This window comes from Trichosurus vulpecula, chromosome 3, assembly GCF_011100635.1.
Source record: "Trichosurus vulpecula isolate mTriVul1 chromosome 3, mTriVul1.pri, whole genome shotgun sequence".
NCBI lineage: Eukaryota > Metazoa > Chordata > Mammalia > Diprotodontia > Phalangeridae > Trichosurus > Trichosurus vulpecula.
In genome coordinates this window covers 162,184,074-162,200,463 of record NC_050575.1, presented here as the reverse complement: position 1 = coordinate 162,200,463, position 16,390 = coordinate 162,184,074, and the positions used below count along the sequence as shown (strand labels likewise).

The following is a 16,390-nucleotide window of genomic DNA, read 5'->3' as shown; positions in this document are numbered from 1 at the left end:
ACTTTGATTTGAGGGAGGGAGGGCTGAGCCTCGAAAAAGGGAAATGCACGGTGTTGGGAGATGGGAGTGTCTGCCAGGTACAGCCCGGAGATCAGTGTCACCGGATCAGAGAGAGTACATAGAGGGGGATCAAGTGTAAGTTTATAATAATAATAACAGCCAGGTTTGCAAACGGCTTTACAAATATTTAATTTTATTCTCATAACAATCCTAGGAGGTGGGTGGTGTTATTAATATCCCCATTTTACAGATAAGAAACTGACAAACCAAGGCTAAGTGACTGACCCAGGGTCAGATAGCTCATCTGAAGCTGGACTTAGTAGACTCCAGGCCCAGGACTATCTAATGTGCTACCTATCTGTGGTGAGTGGAAAGGCAGGAAAGGAACCCAGTGATTGGCAAAACCTGTATTAAGCTGGCTTGGAAACTGGGAAGGCATAGTTGCTGTGTGATCCTGGCCATGTCACCGAAGCTCTCGGTGAAGAGAAGGTCCTGGCCTGCCTTGGTAGAGGGTATTTTCTCAACTGGGAGTTCCCTCTGCTAAAAATATTACCAGTCCAGTTGCTATCTTTATGTTAGTCCTTCTGAACACCTTTGAGGATGGATATAGTGCCCCTTGGCCCAGCTCCTTGGTTCTCCTGAAGGGTAATAATGGGCACGGACAGAATGTGGGGAACAATTGGTCTGTTCCATGACCACTGTTCTATGTGACCAGATGATCAGGGCCATTTATTTCCTAAGGACTTTCTGTAGAAACCTTGCTACAGAGCCCAGAAGGCATGGTAAGAGGACTTCACCGAGGGGGAGGGTGGTGGAGGGCAAAGAGGAGCCCTGAGGTGAGTAGCAAAGGAAGAGAGCTCAGGAACTAGCAGTGTGAGCCTCAGCGAATTACCTCTGTGCCCCTCAGTTTACTTATCTATAAAATGGAAGAGTTGGACTTATAAGGTCCCTTTCAGCTGATCTTATGACCATTCTGTGCTCTGGCTTCATTCTAGGATGACCCTTTGGGTCCTTGGAGCAGACCGGACACCAATATCCCCCACCTTTTGTCCATGCCCATGGACAGGGAGAGAGATGTGCTGGTCCCTGTTCTCTAATTCTGCTTTTGGTTTTCCACTCCCACGCTAGGGTGGAGTTTGTGCAGTTGGCCAACGAAAGCAAGGCTGTGAACTTGGGCCAGGGCTTCCCTGATTTTGCACCGCCAGAATTCTCCGTGGAAGCATTCAAACAGGCTGTCAGCGGAGACATCATGCTCCATCAGTACACTCGCGGTTTTGTGCGTCCCCCCTCTCCCTCTCCCTGCTCAGTGTCTTCTTCAGTCCATTCCTGAACCACCCCACCCCTGTCTAACCTGAACACAAGGACCAGACTTAACTCATGACCTTTCTGCAAACTTATCTTCCCCCTAAGAATGTAGAGATTTGTGCCCAGACAAAAAGGAATGAAAGAGAAAACTCTAACCCACCCAGCGAGATAGTCTAGTGACCTCTGACCTTGGCAGGCCCTCTCGATTCCCTCCACAGGGTCACCCTCCCCTGGTCAAGATCCTGGCTCAGTTCTTTGGGAAACTGCTGGAACAAGACTTGGATCCCCTAAAGAATGTGCTCGTGACAGTGGGTGCCTATGGGGCCCTCTTTTCTGCTTTTCAGGCTCTGGTGGATGAGGGAGATGAGGTGAGATATGGAAATACTGGGGAGATAGAGGTCTGAGGGTAGAGGGTTCCATATAGAGTGTCTAGTCCTAATGGTGACACCCCTTACTTTCCTTCAATTGGTCCCCAGGTCATTCTCATTGAACCCTATTTTGACTGCTATGAGCCCATGACAAAGATGGCTGGTGGCCGTCCTGTGTTTGTGCCACTACGACCGGTGAGAATTTCTAAGGAATCCAGGCAGGGTGGGGTTCCAGGGCCAGATCCTAGGAAGTGAGTGTGGCTGAATCCTGTCCCCTTTAGGGATTAGGAGTTGGGGGTACATGGGAGGAAGGAAGAGGGTGAAGAGAAGGTGGGACCAGGTAGAAGGCAGGAGGAAGACTAGCCTTGGAAACTGAAGGCAGTTCTGGCTTCCTCTCCCAGCCAACAGCCCATGATGGCCACTTGATGTCCAGTGGTGACTGGCAGTTAGATCCAGCTGAGCTGGCCAGCAAGTTCACTCCCCGGACCAAAGCCATAGTCATCAATTCACCGAACAACCCTTTGGGCAAGGTAAATATTATACTTTTCTTGAGAAAGAAATTCATTCTTGGGAAATTCAATTCTTTGGAAGAATTTCATCAGAACTTCCATTGTGGAAACCCCCTCCACCAATGCATATTAGCATTTCTGAGTTAGCCTTTTAGGGATTTAACAATGTCATACTGAGAGGTTTGGCAAGTTGTCCATGATCACACAGTCTTTGTGTCAGAGCCAGAACTTGAACCCGGGTCTTACTAATGCCAAGACTAGCTAGCTCTCTACCACTTTATTTTTATGCCTAATTCTAGCTTTTATTTATATAACACCTTGAGGTTTACAAAGTACTTTACGTTATATTCATTACCCTCATTTGATACTCTCAACAACCCTGTGAGGTCATATAGGTATAAGACCTTATTTGACAGAAGAGGGAAATGGAGGTACAGAAAAGTGAAATAACCTTCCTGGAGTCATATAGCTAAGAGAGCTGGGACCTGAACCCAGGTCTGTTGACTGAGTTCAGTGTTCTTTATACTTTATTATAGTATACTATTTAGGGCAGGCATAAAGTATCCTTCAATCATTCTCTCTTCCTTTGACTGGAGCTGGGTTGTCTCCTGCCCCTTAGGTAGGAACCCCTGAGTTCCAGTGCTGTCTCCCTGGAGGTAGCGTGGGTCCCTGCTGGATAGTATTCCATCATGGGCCTATTTTTGCCTCTTTTCTCCCCTCCCTTCCTTTTCCCTACAGGTGTTCAACAGAGCAGAATTGGAATTAATAGCAGATCTGTGCAAAAAACACGATGTCCTGTGTTTCAGTGATGAGGTTTACCAGTGGCTGGTGTATGATGAAGAGAAACACATCAGCATAGGTATGCTAAGCTTGGGCACGGCCCCACCTTGAACATAAGAGGACCTGATGGGACTGAGCATTAGCCAATCCAGTTAATCAGTCATATAAACGATAATTTATTGAGTGCCAGACACTGTGCCAAGCACTGGAGATACAAAGAAAAGCAAATTTAACAAGCGTTCTTTCATGCCTTCTGTTAGTAAAACATTGTGCCAAGTCCAGGAGGACAACACAGAGTTTGGACGAGGTGTGGTCCCTGCCCTCATGGAACCCATGGACCAAGAATCCCACCTACAAGATTCCAAGCCAATGGTCATTCAGCCTTAGCTTGAAGACCTCCAGTGAGAGGAAAACCACAACCTCTCAAGGCAGCCCACCTCATTTTGGGGTGACTTTAACCATTAGGAAGTTTTTCCTTACATCCTTTAAATATTTTCAAAGATGTCATTGCTCCTGGTTTTGCCCTCTGAGCTAAGCAAAATACATCTGATCCGTCTTCCCCTGTAGCCCTTCAAATAGTTGAAGACAGATGTCATGGCCTCTATGGTGTTCACTTCTAGGCTAAACATCTCCAGTTCTTACCTCTCCCTTCCTTCTGCACCCACTTTTTTTCATCCCTTAATTATTTTTTATGTTATTCCCTCAAATTCACATTATGCCCGTACCCTTTCACTATGTATATTCCTTCTACCATACTATTAGTGGAGTGGTACAATTTTTTAAAATTACAAGTATCATCTTCCCATGTAGAGATGTAAACAGTTCAGCTCTATTGAATCCCTTATGTTTTATTTTCCCTTTTTAGGCTTCTCTTGGGTCTTGGTATTGGCGATAAAATTTTTTTGTTAGTTCTGGTCTTCTTATGAAGGTTTGAAATCCTTCTGTTTCATTGAATGACCATTTTTTTCCCTTGAAGTATTATGCTTAACTTTGCCAGGTAGGTGATTCTTGGTTGTAGTCCTAGCTCCCTTGCCTTCCAGAATATCATATTCCATGACCTCTGATTCTTTAACGTTGTAGCTGCTAAGTCCTGTGTAATACTGATTGTGGTTCCCCAATATTTGAATTATTTATTTCTGGCCACTTGCAGTATTTTTTCTTTGATCTGATAGTTCTGTAATTTGGCTATAATACTCCTTGCAGTTTTTATTTTGGGATCTCTTTCCTGAGGTGATCAGAGGATTCTTTCAATGCCTATTTTGCCCTCTGGTTCCAGGATATCAGGGCAGTTTTTCTTTTTCTTATTTAAATTTATTTATTTATTTTTAGCTTGCAACATTCATCTCCACAAGCCTTTGAGTTTTAAATTTTCTCCTCTCTTCCTCCCTTCCCTTCCCCTCTCCAAGACGGCATGCAATCTCATATAGGCTCTACATATACATTTATGTCAAACATATGTTCACATTAGTCATATCGTAAAGAAGAATTATAACCAATGGAATGAATCACAAGAAAGAAGAAACAAAGCAAAAAAGAGAGAGAGCAAATAATATGCTTTGATTTGCATTCAGACTCTGTAATTCTTTCTCTGGACGTGGATAGTGTTTTCCATCATGAGTCTTTTGGAGTTGTCTTAGATCCTTGCATTAATGAGAAGAGCCAAGTCTATCAAAGTTAGTCATTGCACAACGTAGCTGTTACTGTGTACAATGTCCTCCTGGTTCTGCTCACTTCACTCAGCATCAGTTCATATAAGTCTTTCCAGGTTTTTCTGAAGTCTTCCTGGTTATCATTTCTTATACCCCAATAGTACTCCATTACATTCGTATACCACAACTTGTGGCAGTTTTTCTTGATAATTTCTTGAAAGATGCTGTCCAGGTCCTCTTTTTGTTTGTGACTTTCAGATAGTCCAATGATTCTGACATCCCTCCTGAATCTATTTTCCAGGTCAGTTGTTTTTCCAGTGAGGTGTTTTACATTTTCTTCTATTTTTTCATTCTTTTGAATTTGTTTGATTGATTCTCGATGTCTTATAGAGTCATTAGCTTCCACTTGCCCAGTTCTAAATTTTGAGAAAGTTGTTTTCCTCAGTTAGCTTTTGTGCTTCCTTTTCCATTTGGCCAATTGTACTTTTTAAGGAGTTGTTTTCTTTAGTGGGTTTTTGTATCTCCTTTTCCATTTGACTAATTCTACTTTTTAAGCAGTTGTTTTCTTTTTCCAGGCTGTTGACTCTTTTTTTTATAATTCTCTTGCATCACTCTCATTTCTTTTCCCAATTTTTCTTCTGCTTTGCTTAGATGATTTTTAAGCTTCTTTTTGAGTTCTTTCTGGGCTTCAGACCACTTCCCGTTTTTCTTTGGGGTTTTGCCCTTGGGCGTTTTGACATTGTCATCTTCTTCTGAATTTATGTCTTGATCTTCCCCGTCACCATAATAATTTTCTCTGGTCAGATTCTTTTTTTGTTGTTGTTTTTTGCTCCTCTTTTTTGGCCTTTTTCCTTTCTTTTAACTTTTAGCTCTGCTCCCAGGATGAAAGGTGCACTATCTCCGGCTTCTTGTGTTAGGGATTACAGGTGCTGCACTGATGTTGCCCTGAGGCCCACAGGGGAGCCTTGGGTTTGCTGTTGCACTGAGGGGGTGCAGTAGGGGTTGGCTGCAGCTTACCTGGTGCTGAGCTGGGATCCTAGTGCTGGTATCTCGCATGGGGTGTTTCTGCATTTCCCCAGGGCTGCACTGAAGCATGTGGTGGTGTGGCTGCTGGAGGCCACCTCTTTGTACTAGGCTATGCTGAAGTATGTGGAGGCTCTCCGAGCTGGCTATGCTGAGGCATGGGGGGGGAGGTCCTGGTGTTGTCATTTGCCTGCTCTACTGAACTGGGGCTCAGGATTTCCCACTGGTTTGCTGAGGTGGGGCTTGCTGGGACATTTCCTGTCCTCGACTGTATTCCCCTTTTACCTGAATGAGGCAGACCTTTCCTGCCAATCTTCCAAGTTTTTTGGGCTAAAAATATTGTTTTACCCCATCTTTTTGCTGGTTCTACTGTTCTAGAATTTATTTGGGGGCTATTTTATGGTTATTTGGAGGCGAATATGGGAGACTTACTTTACTGCTCACTCTGCCATCTTGGCTCCCAGGAGTCAGGTGATGGCTCTCGTTCTTAAGCTTAAATCTATCTCTCTGAAATGTCTGTCTTTTTTTTTTGGAGGGGGGAAGGCAGAGCAATTGGGGTTAAGTGACTTGCCCAAGGTCACACAGCTAGTAAGTGTGTCAAGTGTCTGAGGCTGCATTTGAACTCAGGTCCTCCTAACTCCAGGGCTGGTGCTCTACTCACTACACCACCTAACTGCCCTGAAACTTCTATCTATTGGACTTACTCTCTAGGACCAAAGAGAACCAGTATAATCCATCTCCTATGGGACAGTTCTTCATATAATTAAAGACAGCTAACAGGTCCTCCCCTCTGCATTTCCCCTCCCCCAGGGTGTTTTTCAGGCTAAACACCCTCATTTCCTTTCATCAGTCCTTACATAGCATTAACCTAAAGCCTACCAGTCTAGTTGCCCTGGCAAAAGGGAAATAAGTTTGTCCTGCCATGACCTATGCTTAATGAAACCCTGCTGACTTTTAATGATCTCTGCTTCCCTTTCTAAATGCTTCATAAACTACCTCTTTAATAATAAGTTCTAGAATTTTCCCTGGAATATAAATCAGGTTTACTAGTCTGTCATTTACCCACTCCACCCCCTTCCCTTTGTTGAAAAATGGGACAATAGTTGCCCTTCTGCAGTTCTTCAGGTCTTTTCCCCTTTCCTAAGATCTTTCAAAGATAGATGATAGCAGCTCAGTTCATCATGTTGGATAGTTCTTTGAGATCTTGCACATCAGGCCTAGTGACATGAACTTGGTGGCAGCGAGATGCTCAATCAATAAGTCTATAAGCATTGATTAAGGGCCTACTGTTTGCCAGCCACTGTAGTAGGTACTGAAGCTACAAAGACACAAATGAATCAGTCCCTGTCCTCAGGGTGTTTACATTCTGTTTGAGGGAGACAACAGATACACACATATTAAGTATATACAAAATAAATACAAGGTAATGGGGGGAAGGGTGGCATTAGCAGCTGAGGGAGGGGGAATCAGGAAAGGCTTCATGTAAAAGAAGCTGCTTGAACCGAACTTTGAAAGAAACAAGGGGTTCTAAGAGGATAAAGTTGAGAGAGTGCCTTCCAGTCATGGGAATTGCCAGTGAAAAGGCAGAGATGGAAGTCAGTATCCTGTGTGAAAAACCCCAGCAAGGTCAGTATAGCTGGAGGGTGGAATCCACAAAGAGGAGCAACACATAACAAGTCTGGAAAGGTGATTTGGGGACAGGTTGGGAAGGGCCAACAGAGGATCTTAACATTTCTTTTTTTTGGGGGGTGGGGGAGGCAGAGCAGTTGGGGTTAAGGGACTTGCCCAAGGTCACACAGCTAGTAAATGTGTCAAGTGTCTGAGGGCAGATTTGAACTCAGGTCCTCCTGACTCCAGGGCTGATGCTCTACTCACTGCGCCACCTAGCTGCCCCATGGATCTTAACATATCACTCTTGAGGTAACAAGATCTTAGCTTTAGAGCTGTAAGACACCTGTGAGGTCAGAGCCTCTTTTCACAAATAAGAAATTTGGGGCCTAGAGAAGTTAAGTGATTTGCCCAAGGTCACAGAGCTAGGAAGTGGTGGAGACAGGATTTGGGACCTAGGCCTCTGCCTCCTTACATTAGAATCTCCCATTTGCTTTATTGCTCAGACCTTGTGCATTCACATATAGACATCTGGTTTCAAACTTCATTGCTGGCTCCCTTCTTGGGTATTGCCCTCAGAGGCCTCCCTCCCTCTTCCCACGGTATACCTGTTACTCCCTGTGGCACCAGGCTTGTCAGATCTATGCAGGGGATTTTCTCCCTCTCACTCTTTTTCCCAGTTTAAAATCCTCTTGATTAGATACATAAGACTCCCCCAAAAGATGTTTTTATTGGTCCTTCCTAAGGCACATTCCATTCCTGTCCAAGAGCCCATCATTCCTATATTTTTAGCAACAGTCCAAAAATCCAAATCCCATTCACAGGCTCTGTCTTTTTTAGCCAGCTGTTTACTTTCCAAATCTGCCTTTTCTGAATTCCTTACTGCTGATTGGTAGTGATGATGAAAATACCACCTGTACCCCAAAAGCCTTCAGGGTTTTGGGGGGTCTTTTGCCCAGCACCTCATAATCTTTAGCAATTGTCTGTGTAGGTTCCTTTTAGTGATAGCCTTTGTCTCTACATGAATTACCAGAAATAAGTGGTGGACTTCATCTTTGACAATTCTTGGGAAAACAGCCTACCTCTCTGTTGTTATTGTCAGGTTTTCCTTAGGACCTCTCAGCAGGGAATTTTCAGTGAAAACTATTGGCCTTTTCTCCCTCTGACCATTACTGGATGTTCTCTTGTTTGATGGCACAAGTGGATTCACATCTTCCTTCATTCCTGGGAGCCTAAGATGGTCCAACTGCAGTTAGCCTAGCTCCCCGACCTTCTCTGGGAAGAGCCTCATGCCTGTTATACAGCTCCAAATATTCTTTTCTTCCTTCTTGGTGACATATTCTATAACCCTCCAGTCACCTAACAGAAGCAAGAATTCCCCTCTGCATTGCTACATCCATTTTCAGCTTTGTTTTCTCCTTGATGCATTTATTCTCATTTCATTCATTCATTCTTTCAAGGAACACTTCATTCTCCTTAATAATCCAGTGAGCAGAAGGGCTCCCTCCAGTCCCTCCAGCTCTTTCACTTTATCATATAGGACAGAGACCAACTTACACTTTGGGTATATTGATAAATACTCCAAATGGTCCTTCTGGATAACTCTCTCATCTAACACTTATGTTATATCTGAGACCTGCGGTGATAAAGGGCCTCTCTGTGAGATGCTATTAGGTGTTATTCTAATGAAGTCCACCTGCTTGGTTTCACCATGTAACTGGTCTCTAGTTATATCTTTTTACTTCTCTGGATGCTAGGCTCTCTGTCCCTCCTTGGGAGAGGCAAAGATACATTTGTTTATCACACAGAAGCAGAAAAAACTCAATTATACAAAATAGAAGAACACAGGACAAAATAAAATTATCTAATGAGAATTACCTTCCTCATTTGATCTCCAAATGCTTCCATCTACTGACCCTAACCCTGGCTGCTGGAGCCTCTAGCTACAACTGGGTATTAATTTATTTAGCAGACGAAACACAAAGACGAGCATCTAGTGAGATCTGCTTCATTTGTTTCACCTACTTGATGCTCTAAAGAGCCCTTCCACTACTTCTATTTCTGATAGACTTCCTTTCCCTCTAAGAGGAGAGGGAGGCTGACTTATTTAGTGATTGGACACAGGAAGGTTAGATGAAATCCAGTTATCTCATAAGTTCTTCCTGCCTCATTTCACCTTGTTCTTGAGTTTCACCTGGATGCTACTGTCCTCTGTCTCTATTTGAAGGGCTCATTTACTTAGGAGATGAGGCACACGTTTTTAAGACACAAGGCAAAGTCCAGATGTTTATTTAGATCTTCCTGCTTCACTTTGTCTTGCCACCACTCTCTGTTTTCTTTTTCCTTATTTTTCTGGGCAGTGGGCTCTTTGTCCTAGCCTTTCCTGTCCTCCATAGTAGGAAGTAGCCCCCCCCCCCCATGCTTCTGTAAGTGGCCTTGGCACTAGGAAATGTGCAGATAGCTGGACTGATCCCATTAGAAGAGAGCCTGGTAAGAAATGATGGCGGGAGGAGGGTTTCAGAGAAACTCAGGAAGACTTACATGAACTCACACAAAGACAAATGACCCAAAGAATTAGGGGCTTTGAGCAGCAGCATAAAATTTTAAAAGAAAGGAGACAGAGAAAGGGGGGGTGGGAAGAGAGGGACAGAAGTGAGACAGAGGAGAAATAGGGAAAAGGGAGTGAGAGGAAAGGAGCGAGTGAGTGCCAGCTTGTGCTGTGGCAGCCAGCAGACCCTTGGTGTCCTTAGTCTCTTAGCCTGCTACAGCCCACCCTGTGGCATTTGACCATCCACCAATGAGTTTGTCCCAATCCCACAACAGCCGTTTTCTCTTCTCCTTGGCAGCCAGTCTTCCAGGAATGTGGGAACGCACCCTGACTATTGGCAGTGCAGGAAAATCTTTCAGTGTCACTGGTTGGAAGGTAAGCCTTGGGAAAATATGGGGACCTGAAAGATTGGAGAGAAAGTCTGGTTGAGAGCAAGAGTGAAGATGTTAAAAAAAAAAAAAAGTAAGGTTTGTAGAGAACAGGGTCCAGGGGAGAATCTAATCCTTTTCTTCCTCTGGTCCAGGTGGGCTGGGTCCTGGGCCCAGATCATCTTCTGAAGCATCTTCGGACTGTCCAACAGAATTCCGTGTATCACTGCCCCACACAGGCCCAGGTGAGGGATTGGAACTCCTTTCTTTCATGAGGTGTCCTGGAATTTGGGGCAGGGACTCTTGGAGATTCTAAAACTACTATCTCTGGGCAGACCTTGGGATAGAGCCCCTCTGGTCCCCCCCATTCTCACCTCTACTCCTGCCCTGGAGGAGATTGTCACTGTCAAGGGTGAGAAAGCAGCAAGTGTTCACAGGAAGGGGTGACCTCAGGAAATCTAATGAATCAGGAGGCTGCTATGGCTAGAGTTGACAGATTCTAGCAAAGCATTTGACAGAGTCTTGTAGTCTAATTTATGGATAAGGTAGAGGGATGTGGGGTTAGGCTAATAATAGTACAGGAAGTGGATTCAGAATGGTTGAATGTCCAGGCCTAAAGAAGAGTCACCTATGGTTCAGTGTCAGTCTGAAAGGAGTGCTCCAGTGGAGCGTCAGAGGAATGAGTCATTGGTCCCATGCTGTTCAACATTTTAATTGCTGACTGGCATAAAGGCCTGGCTGGCAGACTTACCAGAGTACAGGTGACACAGAACTAGGAAGGATAACTGTGAGTTTGGATGTCAGAAGTTTGGTGTCAGAATAACCTTAACAGAGTAGGATGAAATTTAGCAGGTGTAAATTTAAAATCTTACATGGGTTTAAAACCCTCAAAATCACAGACATAATTTAAAAAAGCATGGCTGAACAACAGTTTGTCTAATAAACTGAGCTGGGGATTTTAATGGACCACAAACTCATTATTGGTCAACAGGTGGCACAGTGATTAAGTGCCGGCCCTGGAGTCGGGAAGACTCATCTTCCTGAGTTCAAACTAGCTGTGTGGCCCTGGGCAAGTCACTTAACCTTGTTTGCCTCAGTTTCCTCATCTGTAAAATGAGGAAGAGAAATGGCAATTTTTTCAAGAAAATCCTAAATGGGGTCATGAGTGAACAATAACAAAAAACCATCCTGTGTGATTTTAGGCTGAGAGTTGCATATTATCCAGGATTTTGAGTGTGAGCGTGTATACCTCAGCAATCATTGCAGATCATTACAAATCACATTTTTTGTTTTGTTTTGTTTTGACTGTCTAGACTTAAGCAAGTGTTAATGATGTAGATTAAACTTATGTGTGTATGTGCATGCATTTTTCGCCCAGAAGGCCCATTTATAAAACATTTACCAACACACTCCTAGGCTCTTGCCATGTGAAGATCAGCTGGAGGAGCTAGAAATGTTTAGCTTGAAGAAGGCTTTAGAGAGGACTTGATAGCTGTCTTCAAGAATGAGAAGGTCTCTCATGGGGAAAAGAGGTTGGCTTTGTTCTGCTAGGCTCTGGAAGACCGACTAAGAGTCACTAGTACCAGTTAAAGGGAGATAGATTTAGGCTTGATAGAGAGACACACATTTTAACAGCTGGAGCTATCCTAAAGTGCCTCAGGCTGCTTGCAGAGGTCATGTCCTGCTGCCTTCATTAGAGGCCCCTGGATGATCGAACATCGGGAAATACTGTAGAGGAAATTCTTGGTCAGATCCTGTGATCAGATACATTTATTGAACCTTGCCCAACCCAGGTACTAGACACTGGCTGGTACAAAGAGTTGTAGTATTGACCCAGTTCTGAGTCAGCCATTATTAAAAACCACACTTCTAAAATCCATCCTTTACAGATCTGCCAGAATAATCATCCTCAGGTAAAGGTCTGATCTGGTCACTTTCCTCCTGCTCTGAAACTTTCAATGCCTCCCTAGTAGCAAACCTCTCAGCCTGGCGTCTAACAGGCTTCCACTGGGCTTTGACCTGGCTGGCTGGCCTCATTTCACATGCATTCTATGTTCCAGCTGACCTGGGTGATTCACTGTTTTCTGTACTCAACATACGCCTCCTGCGCCTTAAATTTTGTCCCCTCGTCCCCACTTTCAGAATTCTTATGTTCCTTCCAGGCTTAACTCAGGTTCAGGCTCCAACAAAGTGCCTTTCTTGACTATTTCCCTCTACTCCCCACCTAAAAGTATTCTCAAATTTTCCCAGCTGTACACTTTTTTTATGAACATCTCTTTGGTCCCATCACACTCTACTTTATATATGCTTATCTGTGTTCAGGTGAGATCACTCCCAATGCTTTGAGGGAAGGGGTTGTCACTTTTTAAACTTTGAATATTGAATGCCTGGTGTGTAGGAGGTGCTTAATAAGTGTTTGTTGAATGAAAAATAATGCCAGTTAAAGGCCTGTACTGTGTCTTAAGCCAAAAAGTGTGATCTCTGTTTAGCCCAATAGAGGTATAACTAGTCCAACTAGGGAGATGAAACATGATTATGTGCCAGAGGGGGAGTTCAGACAAAGGACAGTTTGCCATAAGTCAAAATGGTCTTAAGACCAAAATAACTGAAGTAGTATTTACTGTTTATGTGTAGGTAAAGTCAGTATTTTAAAAATGGCAATTTTACATAACTAATTTATGTCATGCCATCCCAATTAAATTACTGAGTTAAAATAATAACAAAGTTTATTTGAAAGAACAGAGGGTCAGAAACTTCAAAGAGACCATGGGAAGAAAGATGTAAAGAAAACAGATTCAGTAGTATCAGATCTTAAACCATATTGTAAGATGAAAGCGTTATTGAGACAATCTCTCAGACAGAATGTGATGAGATTGGAATATTGCTGTGGTGAAGGAAATGATGAGCTGAAAAGCATGGGAATATTTGGACTTATGAAGGAGGATGCTGTCCACCTTCAGAGAAAGAGATGACAGAGGTGGAGATAAGCGTGATACGGACTAACGTGTGTATGGGTGTATATGTACAGATGTGTGTGGTTATACTGTGCGTGTGTGTGTGTCTGTGTGTGTGTGTGTGTCTGTGTGTGTGTGTGTCTGTGTGTGTGTGTGTGTCTGTGTGTGTGTATCCATGCTTAATTGTAGCCTTCTGGGGGGTGGGGAGGGGAAACATAAGGAAGTATACAGCAGAGAACAAAAGAAAACCTATAAGTGAGCAAAGAAAAGATGGGCAGCTTTCTTGAAATGGAAATTTGTTGTTTTATATTGAATTCTCTCCTATGTTCTGCCGTGTACAAGGCAATGTTAATTGTTTTTCTTGGCTTATTTTGTTTTTAAGTTCAAAATTTAAAAATGTACAAAAAAGAAAAAAAAAACACAAAATGGTCAGGGAAAGTTTTTTGTAGGAAATGGGATTAGAATGTAAACTCCTTGGGAGTACTGATTGTTTCACTCCTTTGTGTCACCAGCACTTAGCCCGATGCCTGGCACATAAGAGTTGCTTAATAAATGTGTGATTGATTAGAAGGTCTGCCTAATGAGAGGGGCATTCCATTCAGGAGGCAAAGATGCAGTGACATGTTGGATAAATAGTAAATAGATCAGCCTGACTAGAGTAGAGGACCCGTGAAGGAGGAAGCAAGGAGAGAGAAAGCTGGAAAGCTGCTTGGCCTGGAATGCTAGAGTGAGAACTTTATATTTTCTCCTTGCAATAGTGGGTAGCCATGGATGGTGTTTGAGCAGGGTAAGTGACACGACCATAGGATTATAAAACTTCAGAGCTGAAAGGAACCTTAGAAATATCTAGTCTAATCTGTTTCTCTTACAGAGGAGGAAACTGAAGCTTGGAGCAGAGCTTATTCAATTAGTTGGTGGTAGAAGCCTAATAAAAATGGGCTTGTAAGGAGATTAATTTAGAGGTCTGTGTATGAGCAATTGGAAAGGGAAGATAATAGAGCGGGTAAGACCACTTAAAAGACTGCCGGTCCTGGTGAGAGGCGATGAGAGCCTGGAGATGACAAATTTCACAATTACATAACACTCTGAGATTTACAAAGTACTTTACTTGTGCAGTGGGTAGTGCAAGCCAACAAAGCTGTCTCAAAGCTGTCTTCCCTGACAGACAGGGAAATCCAGGCCCAGAGAGGGGAAGGGACCTACCCTAGGGCACAGCTAAGTGACATTGCAAATGAGGCCTGGCTGTAGTTAGGAGGGAAGGGGACGTTATCCCTGGGCTCTTGGGAATCTCGACAGCGTCCCAGGTAGCCCCCATCCTGCTCTTTCTCCTACATTCCAGGAAGCTGTATCTTCCAGTTTTGAGCGGGAGCTTCGGCTCTTTGGTCAGCCCGAGAGCCACTTTGCCCAGATGCATAAGGCTATTCAGAAAAAGCGGGATCACATGATAAACAGCTTGCAGACCATTGGCTTGAGGCCCATCGTCCCTCAGGGCACCTACTTCCTCATGCTGGACATCTCCACCTTCAGTGAGACTGGGGGAAGGGGGGTAAAGTGCGGTTGGGGAGAGGGGAGAGGAGTAAGGGAACATTCTGGGAGTTCATCAAGGGCCTTCATGTGGTTCTCCCATGTCACACAGAGAAAAAGATGCCCCACCTCCCTGGCTCAGAGGGGGAGGCCTATGACTCTCGATTTGTCAAGTGGATGATCAAGAACAAGGTAAGTACCAGAGGGTTGCAAGCATGACTTTGCCCCCCCCTCCTCCCAACACCCCCTCCTCTCTCCTTCCCTCTTTCTCTCTCTCTTTCTCTGGACTTGGATCAGATGAGAGTGCTTTCAGTTTTGACCATCTATGATGCTATAACTCTGAATTACCTGAACCAGCAGCAGTAGCTGGTGTCAGAAATGAACTGTGATTCTATCCTCTCTCCTTTCCCCTTCCCCATACCCCAGAAATTCCTAGAATTTCTCTCTTTCCTCAAGCTGGGACTTGGTTTTTTCTCCTCTCTAGGGCTTGGTGGCCATTCCAGTCTCCGTGTTCTACGGCCCAGAGCAGAAGAAGCATTTTGACCACTACATCCGGTTCTGTTTTATAAAGGTGAGTGTGTGCATGCTGGGGAATCGTGAGGAACCAAGAGACAGGATAAAGAGAGGCATCTTTACAAGGCCCCAACTGTAGCTTCCTTCCCCTCATCATATCTAGGGATCCAAAATCATGCCAAGGACTAGCATTCAATGCCTCACTGACATGCCTAGGGTATAGAAATGGACAGGTGGGCAGATGCCTGACCCATCTCCATAAATCTGTTCCTTCTTTCCTGTCCAGAACCACTACTCCTATGTGGGTATTGCTACCTCACCCCTCCCCAGGCCCCTTCACAAAAGTACCTATCTTACCGGGCATGGCCGTGGGTTCTTGTCCCCCATCACTGCACCTGGCATCAAGGGTATACCCCTAGCCCTGGAGAGGGACAAAAAGGGCCCCAGTGCAACAAGAAGAGGCTTGTTGCTGTCTCCTGGGCTAAGCAACTTGATTTCAATCTTTGTTTAGAATGACTCCACTCTCCAGGCCATGGATGAGAAGCTGCAGCAGTGGAAAAAAGAGCTAGAACCCTGATTTCTGCACCGAAGTCTCTCCCATTCCTCCACCGGCTCACTTTACTTAATCAGATCCTTCCCCCTCTGTCCATCCATCCTTTGTGCATCAGGCATTCCCAGCTTTGGGGGAGGGAGGAGGGAAGCTCCTTAACTAGGGCCTAAGTCAGAGGAGAAAGGGATGAAAAAAAAGCATAGCCACCCCAGGTCTTCCTCCATTCCCTCACCTATCCAGCACCCACATTCCCATCCCTTCAAGAGGAAGCATTCAGCTTGGTTAGTTAGCATCAGTGTGTTTTCTCCCTGGCTGGGCTCTCCCTAGAACGTCTGTCCCTCCCTCCTTTATCACTTCCTCTTCTCCCTGTTGAGTCATAAAGTGGGATTTCCCTCCTCACTCTGAACACCTGAATCAGCCACCCTAACTGAAGCATGGATGCCAGCCAGGCCAGAAGTCACCTGAGGACTGCTTGACACCTGACATCTTGCTTTCATCCCTCCATGGTCCCATGTTGCTATAACTTATATTGGTTTTGCTTCTTCTTTCACTTTCAAGAGGCTAGGTCAACGGTTCAGCTGCCTTGCACAGCCAGCCGGTCCTTGGGAGGAAGCCTTTAGATCTAAATCAAGGGCGTTTACCTCAAGCCAAGAGCCATATTTTGCCCTTAATAAAGTTTATTGCACCCTAC

At 44.5% G+C, this 16,390-nt stretch overlaps 1 protein-coding gene across 8 annotated transcripts in view; it reads left to right on the top strand.

Moving 5' to 3' along the window:
- Positions 1 to 16,390, top strand: part of KYAT1 (kynurenine aminotransferase 1) — a 59,813-nt gene extending 43,423 nt beyond the window's left edge. For 5 of the 8 annotated variants that reach the window (XM_036751167.1, XM_036751170.1, XM_036751168.1 and 2 more), the window contains 11 exons: positions 1,129 to 1,276; positions 1,524 to 1,673; positions 1,782 to 1,868; positions 2,075 to 2,203; positions 2,921 to 3,041; positions 10,089 to 10,165; positions 10,314 to 10,403; positions 14,452 to 14,638; positions 14,749 to 14,828; positions 15,121 to 15,207; positions 15,661 to 16,388. In XM_036751167.1, coding sequence (XP_036607062.1) covers positions 1,129 to 1,276; positions 1,524 to 1,673; positions 1,782 to 1,868; positions 2,075 to 2,203; positions 2,921 to 3,041; positions 10,089 to 10,165; positions 10,314 to 10,403; positions 14,452 to 14,638; positions 14,749 to 14,828; positions 15,121 to 15,207; positions 15,661 to 15,726 — 1,222 coding nt within the window. In that variant the 3' untranslated portion in view covers positions 15,727 to 16,388. Of the gene's footprint in view, positions 1 to 1,128; positions 1,277 to 1,523; positions 1,674 to 1,781; positions 1,869 to 2,074; positions 2,204 to 2,920; positions 3,042 to 10,088; positions 10,166 to 10,313; positions 10,404 to 14,451; positions 14,639 to 14,748; positions 14,829 to 15,120; positions 15,208 to 15,660 lie in introns of all 8 variants that reach the window. The other 3 variants (XM_036751172.1, XM_036751166.1, XM_036751171.1) reach the window with 2 other exon arrangements.